This window comes from Lipotes vexillifer, unplaced genomic scaffold (genome assembly GCF_000442215.2).
Source record: "Lipotes vexillifer unplaced genomic scaffold, Lipotes_vexillifer_v1.1 scaffold268, whole genome shotgun sequence".
NCBI classification, from domain to species: Eukaryota; Metazoa; Chordata; class Mammalia; order Artiodactyla; family Lipotidae; genus Lipotes; species Lipotes vexillifer.
In genome coordinates this window covers 353,370-366,906 of record NW_006796561.1, presented here as the reverse complement: position 1 = coordinate 366,906, position 13,537 = coordinate 353,370, and the positions used below count along the sequence as shown (strand labels likewise).

Genomic DNA, 13,537 nt, shown 5'->3' with positions numbered 1-13,537 from the left:
GTTCAGCAGAAGGTAACATAAAGGTGAGTCAGTACAAGAGGTTGGAATGTGCTAAATATTATCTTTACCTGCTGTCAAAATTGATCGGGGAGGGGGAACCAAATCAAAAAACTCAACCACCCTCTTCGTGCAAATATTGCTTCCTCCCTTACTTCTGTGTGGTTCTTTCTAAATTGTTAGGATCTAGAAAACCAGATAATCAATCTCAGTATACTCTCAGGTCATTAAAAAGCTTTAAAGAACTCTCTTTGAGTAAGCGTATGAGTTTTTAATTAATGCATTGATTTTTTGATGACATGAATTTGGTTTCTCACATCATCCCCCTCCCCTCTTCCCACCTCTGCCTCCAGTACCTGACTCTGTTTTGTACAGTTGAGGTCTCCAGAGAAGCCTTTTATATTGTCCCAGGTCCTAACTTAGCGTTAGGAATGTATTTAACTGAATTAACTGAAATATTTAATTGAATTAGAGATGGGGTATATATGGTTAATATGAAACAAGAGGATGTGAAGAGAGGAATTTGAAAGAAGGTACAGGGAAGTGTAAGGATGGTAAATGAGCCCTGTGAATGGTATTATTTCCAATACAGTTTATGTTAGAAAAGAGGTAGTGGACAGGAAAGTTGGGCTTTAATGAGATCAGTTGGGCTGGGAGAACAGAGGTGAAGGCCATGTTTTTAAAAGTTTTTCGTCTCTTTCTCTATTTTTTAAATGACTTACACTTTATGTTTTCACTTTTTCTTTAAACTAGGTTTGGAGGTTGACAGGCCATGGCCTACTTCATTCATTTAAAAATGAACACGCTAAACAGTCCATATTCAGAAACCTTGGGGCTGGAGTCATGCAGATCGACATCACCCAGGGCAACCGGATCTTCTCCTGTGGCGCAGATGGGACGCTGAAAACGAGGGTTTTGCCCAGTGCTTTTAACATCCCTCATAGCATTCTTGACATTCTATAGACTTAAAGATTGGGGCTTCATTTTTATAAACATTTCAATTAAAAAACACACTGCAGAAATTATTAGGCATTTCTGCTTTCCAAGCAGTTGTTAACCCATTGAAAACAATACAGAGAATCTCTGTGTAGAATTTGAATCTGATCCAAGCTGAGTTTTAGGCTGAGTTTTGCGTATATGGGCTGGTAGAATGACTGTGCATGTGTACCTTTTATCATGCTGACATACTTAAATAAAACAAAACCTAGTACTGTATGAAGGGTAGCTATTCTTTACAGCATTTAGCAAACCTGATTCAGAAAACATTTGAGGTTAGAAGTTAGCATATAAGTAAGTTAGTTATAATAATGAGAAGGACCTTTACACCAAATCAAGGAAGAAAATGTTGCTGTTTCAGGTTTTTCTTCCTATTCTTACCACTGATTGAAGCATGCCTGCAGTCTCCTTTGTTGAATGAAGAATAGTCATAAGGAGTTAGAAGCTTCAGGACACCAGAAACACACTGTAAGCAGCGTGTAAGCACACTTTGAAGCAGCACACAGTGACTAGTTCTCTGCTGTGAGAGGTCGTTCCCATTCTTTCCTGCTGAATATTTTTCCTGTTAGTGTTTATACTGATCTAGTACTGTAATTTGCAAATGAGTGCAAATTTAAATGCAATGTTTTCCTCACAATTTGCACATTCACGTTTTTTGGACTGCTAGTTTTTCTATTTAAATATTTGCCTTCATGTTAGGAATGTAATACGTGGACATGACATATTGGTAGTTAACCAAAACATACCAAGTTAGTACTTCTTTTTCAGTCCAGTTTAGTACGTTTTCTTTTCATGTATTCAAGGCTAAAACAAACACCCACAATATTTTAAGGCTATGTTGAACCTACACCAGTAGAGCATTTCATATCATAATTAAAATGAATGTTAGGCTTTTTGTGGCCAGTTAATAGTTGATGAGATTGGTGATATTATTTATTACCACAGCCTATTGTATAAACTATGCAGAGTTAAATATTATTTGCTTGAAAAATATTAGCCAGTGTTGTCATATTTTGATGTACTTCTTGGTTATAACCAAAAATATGTTCTTGAAATATTGAAACCAATGTCTGTGTTTAAATGTTTACCAGCAAATTGTCTCATCACGTTAATGAGAATGTTTAATGCCTGTGTGGTATATAGTAAAATATAATGGCATAAGAGCACCTTTCTCTGAAGGCAATGTGATGTTTGGGCTGTGAAATACATGTGTAAAAGAAAAATAAATGTTATTTGTTAGAGTTTTACCTCAGTTTGGTCTGGCATTCTTTGATAATATTTTTAACAGTTGAGATAATTTTACCTTTGATAAAATGCTTAACTGTGAGAGAATTCTTAAGGTATTAGGCAGTTCATTCATTTACTCAAATATTTATGAGTGCCTTCTATATCAGAAGCCCTTCAAGGAAACGGGATACAGGGGTGACCAGACAGAAGGCACACAATGTTGGGATTTAGTTGGGTAAGAACTAACTCCACTGTACCTTCTTGTTTATTGAACTGAGAGTGGATTTTGGCACCCACACTGGTGAAGGAGCTGAGCTGGGAATGGTGCTTATGTAGAATGGTGAAGAAAAGAGGAGGAGGGAGGATGCCTGAATACATAGGAACACAAGTTAGACAAAAATTGTAAACATATACAGACACTTACCACAGCTCTGTATACAGTAATCTATATATGTTGCATTCTCTCCGTCATTCTATGTATTATACTAAAACAGTACCAGCTGACTTAGAATCTGCAAGATAATAGAATTTTTTCAAAAACTGGAGTTGGTTTACAATATTGTGTTACTTTCAGGTGTACAGAAAAGTGATTCAGTTACATTTTTTTTCTGATTCTTTTCCATTATAGGTTATTACAAGATACTGAATATAGTTCTCTGTCATATACAGTAAGTCCTATTGTTTATCTGTTTTATATATAGTGGTGGGTATCTGTTAATCCCATACTCCTGATTTATCCCCCATGCCACCTTTCCCCGTTGGTAACCGTAAGCTTGTTTCTATGTCTGTGGGTCTGTTTCTGTTTTGTAAATAAGTTCATTTGTATTATTTTTTTTAGATTCCACATATAAATGATATTATATATTGTCTTTCTCTGGCTTACTTAGAATGATAATCTTGAGGCCTCTCCATGTTGCTGCAAATGGCAGTATTTCATTCTTTTTAATGGCTGAGTAGTATTCCATTGTGTATATATACCACACCTTCTTTATCCATTCATCTGTTAATGGACACTTAGGGTTGCTTCCATGTCTTGGCTGTTGAAAACAGTGCTACTTTGAACATTGGGGTTCATGTATCTTTTCGAATTAGAGTTTTCATTTTTTCCGGATATATGCCCAGGAGTGGGGTTGCAGGATTGTATGATAAATCTATTTTTAGTTTTTGGAAGAACCTCCATGCTGTTCTCCATAGTGGCTGCACCAATTTACATTCCCACCAACAGTGTAGGAAGGTTCCCTTTTCTCCACATCCTCTCCAGCATTTGTTATTCATAGATTTTTATTTTTATTGGAGTATAGTTGATTTACAACACTGTGTTAGTTTCTGCTGTACAGCAAAGTGAATCAGTTATACATATACATATATCCACTCTTTTTTAGATTCTTTTCCCATATAGGTCATTACAGAGTGCTGAGTAGAGTTCCCTGTGCTATACAGTAGGTTCATAGATTTTTAAATAATGGCCATTCAAACGGGTGTAAATTGATACCTCATGTGGTTTTGATTTGCATTTCTCTAATAATTAGTGATAGTATCTTCTCATGTGTTTGTTGGTCATCTCTATGTCTTCTTTGGTGAAATGTCTGTTTAGGTCTTCTGCCCATTTTTTGTTTGGGTTTCTTTTTGGATATTCAGTTGTATGGGCTGTTTGTATATTATGGAAATTAATCCCTTGTGGGTCACATGGTTCACAAATATTTTCTCCCATTCTGAAGGTTGTCTTTTCATTTCGTCTATGGTTTCCTTTGCTGTGCAAAAGCTTTTAAGTTTCATTAGTTCCTATTTGGTTACTTTTGCTTTTATTTCTTTTGCCTTTGGAGATGGGTCTAAGAAAATATTGCTACAATTTATGTCAGAGAATTTTTTGCCTTGTTCTCATCTAGGATTTTTATGCTGTCATGTCTTGTTTTAAGTCTTTAAGCCATTTCGGGTTTATTTTTGTGTGCGTTGTGAGGGTGTGTTCCACCTTCATTGATTTACATGGCAGTTGTCCAGCTTTCTCAGTACCACTTGCTGAAGAGACTATCTTTTCTCCATTGTATATTCTTGTCTCTTTTGTCGAAGATTAATTGACCATAGGTGTGTGGATTTATTTCTGGACTTCTGTTCCATTGATCCATATGTCTGTTTTTATGCCAATACCATGGTGTTTTGATTACTGTAGCTTTGTCGTATTGTCTGAAGTCTGGGAGGGTTATGCCTCCTGCTTTGTTCTTCTTCGCAGACTGCTTTGGCAAGTCTGGGTCTTTTATGGTTCCACATAAATTTTAGGATTATTCTAGTTCTGTAAAAAAATGTCATGGATAATGTAATAGGGATTGCATTGAATCTGTAGATTTCTTTGGGTAGTATGGCTTTTTTTAACAATATTAATTCTTCTAATCCAAGAGCATGGGACATTTTTCCACTTCTATGAATCATCTTCAGTTTCCTTTATCAATATTTTGTAATTCTTAGCTTATAGGTCTTTCATCTCCTTGGTTACGTTTATTCCTAGATTTTTTTGATGTGATTTTTAACACATCAGTAAAAAATAAAAAATTTAAAAAAATTTAAAAATCACATGTTAAAAATGTGATTTTTAACATATCAGAAAAAAATTTTTAATCCTTTATTTTTTACTTTCTCTCTAATAATTCATTGTTAGTGTAAAGAAATGCAACAGATTGCTGTATATTAATCTTATATCCTGCTACCTTGCTGGATTCATTTATTCTAATAGACCTTGTGTGGAGTCTTTATATAGAAAACCCTAAAGACAACCGCTAGAGTATCATATCATCTACATATAATGACAATTTTACCTCTTCCCTTCCAACTTGAATACCTTTTGTTTTTCTTTTCTGATTGCTGTGGCTAGGACTTCCAGTACTATGTTGGATAAAAGTGGCAAGAGTGCCATGATCAAGTGGTATTTATCCCAGGGATGCAAGTATTTTTCAATATTCACAAATCAATCAGTGTGATTCACCACATCAACAAATTGAAGAATAAAAACCATATGATCATCGCAATAGATGCATAAAAAGCTTTTGACAAAATTCAACACCCATTTATAAAAACTCTCCAGAAAGTGAGCATAGAAGGAACCTACCTCAACATAATAAAGGCCACGTATGACAAACCCACAGCTAACATCATTCTCAATGGTGAAAAACTGAAAGCATTTCCTCCAAGATCAGGAAAAAGACAAGGATGTCCACTCTCGCCACTGTTATTCAACTTAGTTTTGGAAACCCTAGCCACAGCAATCAGATAAGAAAAAGAAATAAAAGGAATCCAAATCGGAAAAGAAGAAGTAAAACTGTCACTCTTTGCAGATGACATGATACTATATATAGAAAATCCTAAAGCTGCTACCAGAAAACTGCTAGAGCTCATCAGTGCATTAGGTAAAGTTGCAGGATACAAAATTAATGCACAGAAATCTCTTGCATTCCTATACACTAACAATGAAAGATCACAAAGAGAAATCAAGGAAACAATCCCCTTTACCATCACATCAAAAAGAACAAAATACCTAGGATTAAACCTACCTAAGAAGGGAAGAGAGCTGTACTCAGAAAACTATAAGATGCTGATGGTAGAAATCAAAGATGACACGAACAGATGGAGAGATATACCATGTTCTTGGATTGGAAGAATCAGTATTGTTAAAATGACTCTACTACCCAAAGCAATCTATAGATTCAATGCAATCCCTATCAAATTACCACTGGCATTTTTCACAGAATTAGAACAAAAAATTTTACAATTTGTATGGAAACACAAAAAGACCCCGAATAGTCAAAGCAATCTTGAGAAAGAAAAATGGAGCTGGAGGAATCAGGCTACCTGACTTCAGACTATACTACAAAACTACAGTAACCAAAACAGAGTGGTATTGGCACAAAAACAAATATAGATCAACGGAGCAGGATACAAAGTCCAGAGATAAACCCACGCACCTATGGTCACCTAATCTATGACAAAGGAGGCAAGAATATACAATGGAGAAAAAACAGTCTCTTCAATAAACAGTGCTAGGAAAACTGGACAGCTACATGTAAAAGAATGAAATTAGAATACTCCCTAACACCATACACAAAAATAAACTCAAAATGGATTAAAGACCTAAATGTAAGGCTAGACACTATAAAACTCGGAGTACTATAGGCAGAACCCTTTTTTTTTTTTTTGCGGTACGCAGGCCTCTCACTGTTGTGGCTTCTCCCTCTGTGGAGCACAGGCTCCGGACGCGCAGGCTCAGTAGCCATGGCTCACAGGCCCAGCCGCTGCGCTGCATGCAGGATCCTCCCGAACCGGGGCACGAACCCACGTCCCCTGCATCGGCAGGCGGACTCTCAACCACTGTGCCACCAGGGAAGCCCAGAACACTTTTTTACATAAATTGCAGCAAGATCTTTTTTGATCCACCTCCTAGAATAATTAAAATTAAAAAAATAATAAATGGGACCTAATTAAACTTAAAATGAAAAGACAACCCTCAAAATGGGAGAAAATATTTGCAACCAAAGCAACTGACAAGGGATTAATCTCCAAAATATACAAATTTGCTCATGCAGCTCAATATCAAAAAACCCAACCCAATCAAAAAAATGGGTGGAAGACCTAAATAGACATTTCACCAAAGAAGATATACAGATGACCAACAAACACATGAAAAGATGCTCGACATCACTAATTATTAGAGAAATGCAAATCAAAACTACAATGAGGTATCACCTCACACTGGTCAGAATGGCCATCATCAAAAAATCTACAAACAGTAAATGCTGGAGAGGGTGTAGAGTAAAGGGAACCCTCTAACACTGCTGGTTGGAATGTAAACTGGTACAGCCACTACGGAGAGCCATATGGTGGTTCCTTTAAAAACTAAAAATAGAGCTACTATATGATCTAGCAATCCCACTCCTGGGCATATATCAGGAGAAAACCATAACTTGAAAAGATACATGCACCCCGACATTCACTGCAGCACTATTTACAATAACCAGAACATGGAAGCCACCTAAATGTCCATCAACAGAGGAATGGATAAAGATGTGGTACATATATACAATAGAATATTAGTCAGCCATAAAAACAAATGAAATAATGCCATTTGCAGCAACATGGATGGACCTAGAGATTGTCATACTGAGGAAGTCAGAGAAAGACATCATATGATACTGCTTATATGTGAAATCTAGAAAAAGGGTACAAATGAACTTATTTACAAAACAGAACTAGAGTTACAGATGTAGAAACAAACTTATGGTTACCGGGATGGGGGTGGTAGGGATAAACTGGAAGGTTGGGATTGGTATATACATGCACTACTATATATAAAATATATAGCCAACAAGGACCTACAGTATAGCACAGGGAACTCAATACTCTGTAATGGCCTATATGGGAAAAGAATCTAAAAAAGAGTGGATGTATGTATATGTATAACTAATTCACTTTGCTGCACACCTGAAACTAACACAACATTGTAAACAAACTATATTCCAATTAAAAAAAAAAAGCGGTCATAGTGGGTATCCTCATCTTCCAGAATTAGCAGGAAGGCTTTCAGCTTTTCACAGTTCACCATTTAGGATTAGTATTAAGTATTAGTGGACCATGGCTTTGTCATAGATGGCTTTTATTGTGCTCAGATGTTTCCTCTATACCCACTTTGATGCGAGTTTTCTTATTATGAATGGATGTTGAATTTTATCCAATGCTTTTTCTGCATCTACTGAGATGACCATGTGGTTTTGTCTTTTCTTTTGTTAATGTGGTGTATCACATTGATAGATTTGCATATGTTGAACCATCCTTGTGACCCTGGAATGAATCCAACTTGATCATGGTGTATGATCCTTTATATGTGCTCTTGGATTCAGTTTGCTAATATTTTGTTGAAGATTTCTGCATCTATATCATCAAAGATATTGGCCTGTAATTTTTATTTTGGTAGTGTCTTTGTCTGATTTTGGTATCAGGGTGATGGTGGCTTCACAGAATGACTTGGGGAGTATTCCCTCCTCTGCAATCTTTCGGAAGAGTTTGAGAAGGATCGGTATATGTTCTTTGTATGATCAGTGGAATTCTCCATTGAAGCCATCTGCTCCTGGACTTTTGTTTACAGGGAGTTTTTTTTTTTTTTTTTTTATAACATTCTATTTCGCTTCTAGTGATTGGTCTGTTTAAATTTTCTGTTTCTTCATGACTCAATTTTGGCAGGCTGTATATTTCTAGAAACCTGTCCATTTCTTCTAGGTTGTCCAATTTATTGGAGCATAACTGCATATTCCCCCCAGGGGCTGTCCACTGGGACGTGTGACTGTGTGAAGCCACCCGCCACTTGGTGTGCATGCCCATAAAGTCCACTGCCCTTGGATCAGACCCCTCTGCAGAGCGCTCACAATCAGCTCGGACATCAGACCCACCTCTGGCATGAATGTACTCCCAAAGCCCCTTTGGCTGGAGCTGCGCTTCGCAGTGAACATGCTGACAGTGAGTCTCCTGTGGCAGACCCACACCCTCCCTTTGCACTCTGATAATAGGGCTCCTGTGGCAGATCTGTGCTTTGGCCTGCGTGTACCCTTTGTGATGCCCCAGACCATACTCCAGGCCTTTCGGGTTGTCCCCATGCAGCCATACTGAGTCCTCTCCCCAGGTCTGTCTGTGAAGCCCAGGTCTTATCACCTAGCTGCTGTGAAAGAGGTTCCCAGGGTGAGAGAACCTTTCCTATTTCATAGCTGTATTCCAGGGTTGCAGGTCCCATCCCGTTTCCTTTTTTTCTTTTCTCCTTTTGTGCTACCCTGTTACATGGGGATATTTCTTGCAGCTTTGGTTGTATAATAGATCTTCTGCCAGCTTTTAGTTGGTATTCTGTGATAATTGTTCCACATGTAGATCTATTTTTGATGTGTTTGTGAGGGGGAGGTGAACTCCTCATTCTTCTACTCCACCGTCTTGATCTCCCCAAGATAATAGAATTTTGAAGCTGAAATTCAAAGGTGTTATGATAGCTGCCAACTGCTTTGAGCTATTGTTTTATAGCAGTCTGCCATGTGTCACGCTGAATTTGTGTGTTTTATAGCAGTCTGCCGTGTGTCACCCTAATTTGTATGGTTTTTAAAAGTTAATAGACTTTATAAGAACAATTTTAGGTTTACAAAAAAAATTGAGCCAATACTACAGTTTCCATTTACCCCCTCCCCCAGTTTCCCTTAACATTTTGCACTAGTGTGATATATTTGTTACAATTAATGAACCAGTATTGATGCATTATTAACTGAAATACGTGAATTATATTAAGCTTCACCCGTGATATATTTGTTACAATTAATGAACCAGTATTGATGCATTATTAACTAAAGTCCGTGAATTATATTAAGCTTCACCCATGGTATTGTACAGTTCTGTGGGTTTTGACAAGTGTATAATATCATGTATCCACCATTACAGAGTCATACAGAATAGTCTCATTTCCATGAAAGTCCCCTGTGTACTATTAAGGTACTTGTTTCTTCTTTTGTGAGTTTTGGTACATCATATCTTTTAAGGAACTGGTCCATTTCATTTAAGTTATGAAATTTGTGAGTATAGGTTATTCACAATATTCCTTTTTATCTTTTTTTTGGGGGGGGTATGGTTGTTTTACAATGTTTTGTTAGTTTCTACTGTACAGTGAAGTAGAGTTCCCTGTGCTATACAGCAGGTTCTCATTAGTTATCTATTATACATATTAGTGTATATGTCAATCCCAATTTCCCAATTCATCCCTCCTCCCCTTCCCCCCCTTGGTGTCCATACGTTTGTTCTCTACATCTGTGTCTTTATTTATGCCTTGCAAACCAGTTCACCTGTACCATTTTTCTAGATTCCACATATATGCGTTAATATATGGTATTTGTTTTTCTCTTTCTCACTTCACTCTGTGTGACAGTCTCTAGGTTAGGAAGAACACTCTTTGACATAAATCACAGCAAGATCTTTTTTGACCCACCTCCTAGAGTAATGGAAATAAAAACAAAAATAAACAAATGGGACCTAATGAAACTTCAAAGCTTTTGCACAGCAAGGGAAACCATAAACAAGACGAAAAGACAACCCTCAGAATGGGAGAAAATATTTGCAAACGAATCAATGGACAAAGGATTAATCTCCAAAATATACAAACAGTTCATGAAGCTCAATATCAAAAAAAAAAAAAAAAACAACCAACCAACCAAATCAACAAGTGTGCAGAAGACCTAAATAGACATTTCTCCAAAGAAGACATACAGATGGCCAAGAGGCACATGAAAAGATGTGCAACACCACTAATTATTAGAGAAATGCAATCCTTTTTTAATCCTTTTAATGTACGTAAGATCAGTAGTGATGACACCTCTTTCATTTCCAATATTACTGCTTTGTATTTTATTTTGTTGGTTAGCCTGGCTACAGGTTTATCAATTTCATTGATCTTCTCCCAAGAACCAGCTTTCGGTTTTATTTTTCTCTATTGATTTCTTTTTATAAAATTTCATTAATTTATACTCTAATTTTTCTTTCTTTTCTTCTACTTTTGACTTGCTCTTCTTTTTGTAGTTTCCTTAGGTGGAAACTTAGATAACTGACTTTAGATCTTCTTTTCTAATATAGGAAAATTCATAGTCTGAATGCACATAAGTACTACTTTTGCTGCATCCCACAAGTTGATAGACTGTATTTTATTTAGTTGAAAATATTTTTAACTTTCTCTTGACACTTCTTTAACCCATGTGTTACTTCAAAGTGTATTGTTTAATTTCAGATATTTTAGAAGTTTCCAGCTATCTATCTTTCTGTTATTGATTTTAGTTTAATTCTGTTTTGGCCTGAGAACATACTTTGTATGATCGCTATACTTAAAAATTTATTAAGGCATGACATATGGCCCAGAATTTGGGTCTACCTTGGTAAATATCCCTTATGAGCTTGAGGAGAATGTGTATTCTGCTGTTGATATTTATAGAATATGTCATCTAACAATTAGATCCAGTTGATTGATGGTGCTGTTAAGTTCAATTATATCCTTACTGATTTTCTGTCAATTACTGATAAAGGGGTGTTGAAGTCTCCAACTATAGTATTTGCTTTATCAGTTTCTCCTTGCACTTCTATTAGTTTTTGCTTCATGTATTTTGATGCTCTGCTGTTGGGTGCAGACACGTTAAGGATTATATGTCTTTTTGGAGAACTGACTCCTTTATCATGTAATGCTCCTTTTTATCCCTCATCATTTTACTTGTTATGAAGTCTGCTTTACCTGAAATTAATATAGCTGCTTTAGTTTTCTTTTGATTTGTGTTAGCATAGTTTATCTTTCTCCATTTCTTTACTTTTAATCTATGTCTAGAATTAAAGTAGGTGTTGGGTCTTGGGTTTTTGTTTTTTTTTAATCCTAGCTGACTGTCTCTTTTACTGGTGCATTTAGACCATTTACATTTGAAGTGATTATTGATACGAACATGGTATATATTAATACAACTATAACTGTTTTCTCTTTATTGCACTTTTAAAAATCCTCCTCTTTTTCTGCCTTCTCTGGTTTTAGCTGAGAATTTTATGATTCCACTTTATCTTTTCTTACTAAATCTATTATACTTCTTTAAAAGGAGTTTAAGTGACTGCTCAAGAGTTTGCCTTATACATTTACAACCAATTTAAGTTACTTTCAGATAACATTATACTGCTTCATAGGTAGTACAGGTACATTATAAGTGTTCCCAGTTCCTCCCTGCCATCCTATAACATTGCTGTCATTCATTTCCCTTATCCATCATCTCAATACATTGCCCCTATTATTACCTTGAACAGTTGCATATGGAAATCAATTATAAAAAGTAAGATTTTACCTTTATTTATTTCTTCTCTAATTCTCTTCCATTCTTTATGTAGATCTGAATTTCTGACCCATATCATTTTCTATCTCTTGAAGAATTTTCAACATTTCTTGCAAGGCAGGCCTGCTAGTGAAAGATTCCTACAGTTTTGGCTTGTCTGAGAAAGTCTTCATTTCCTCTTTAGTTTTAGAGGCTAATTTCATTGGATACAGAATAATAGGTTGGTGTTTTTTTCCTTTCAATACTAAATATTTCACACCACTCTCTTTTTTGCTAGCGTGGTGTCTGAAAGAAAAAAAAGTCCAGTATAATTCTTTTTTTTTTTTCTGTACTGCATGTCTTGTGGGATCTGAGTTCCCTGACCAGGGATTGAACCTGGGCCACAGCAGTGAAAGCATTGAGTCCTAACCACTGGACCACTAGGGAATTCCCTTATTTTTGTTTCTTTACTTATCATGAGAACTGAGAACTTGGTGGAACTTCTGGGGGTAAACCCCACAAAAGTCCCCTAAGATTGGGCCCCAACAGTTTTTAACTCTCAAGCTGGTCCACACTCAGTCTCCAATAATTTGTCAATTACTCCGTATTCCTACCAGTGACTGGCTGTAGCAGCTTCTGCTCCCAGTAAGCTGTGATTCTATTTGCCTGTCTCTTCAGTTTTTGGAGGGGCAGTTTTCCCTGTGATTTCAGTTCTCTGGTTGAGCTAAGAAAAACTGTTGATTTTCATTTTGTTTAGGATTTTTTCTTACGGTAAGGACAGGAATGATGATTTCCAAGCTCTTTACAAGTTGCAGCTGAAACCAGAAGTTCTACTTTGTGATTATATAAGCATAAACTATTATTACATAAAGCATAAACTATTATAAACTATTTATATAATTAAAATTTTATTGTGACTGATGGTATAGCTTATATAAAGTTAAATATGCATGAGTCAATGTTATATACCTTGAATATGTACATACTTAGGCTCCACTGAAAGTACTGGATGAGATTGAGATGGAATTATGATGCTGTTTCCTCCAGGAAAATGATGATGCATGGTGGTGATCATTTATTGAATACTTACTGCATACTAGCCCTGGGCTAAGCAATTTACATAGATTATCTCACTTAACCCCCCAAAACAGACCTATGAGGTATGGTTTCTATTGTTAGAGATAAAGAGTTCAAAATCCCTATTTTATAGGTAAAAAAAGTTGAGAGAGAAATGAAAAAGTATAACTCAGTAGTGTAAGGATTCAAATTAGACTCCTGAGTTCACACCCACATAGCCCTACATTGAATTGTAAATATTGCTCTACAGATATCTAAATCCTGTTCACAGATTCCCATGAAGTCTCTCAGAAATATATGGTAGGCATATATTATTAGGTAGATCTTTGGACTTCATGGTGGATGATTTAACTTAAGCTATATATACACACCTATTGCTCTGAAGTAACGGAGGTCAGAGTATGCAA

General features: G+C 36.2%; 1 protein-coding gene and 1 non-coding gene across 2 annotated transcripts in view; one reads left to right on the top strand and one right to left on the bottom strand.

Annotated features, from left to right (window-relative positions):
• Window positions 1–960, top strand: part of DMXL2 (Dmx like 2) — a 170,428-nt gene extending 169,468 nt beyond the window's left edge. Inside the window, exons 43-44 of the mRNA XM_007468711.1 lie at window positions 1–23; window positions 751–960. Of these exons, the coding sequence (XP_007468773.1) occupies window positions 1–23; window positions 751–960 (233 nt within the window). The remainder of the gene's footprint in view (window positions 24–750) is intronic.
• Window positions 961–12,428: 11,468 nt separating this feature from the next.
• Window positions 12,429–12,500, bottom strand: TRNAE-UUC (transfer RNA glutamic acid (anticodon UUC)). The gene has a single exon. It is a non-coding gene; the product is annotated as a tRNA-Glu (tRNA).
• Window positions 12,501–13,537: the final 1,037 nt, after the last annotated feature.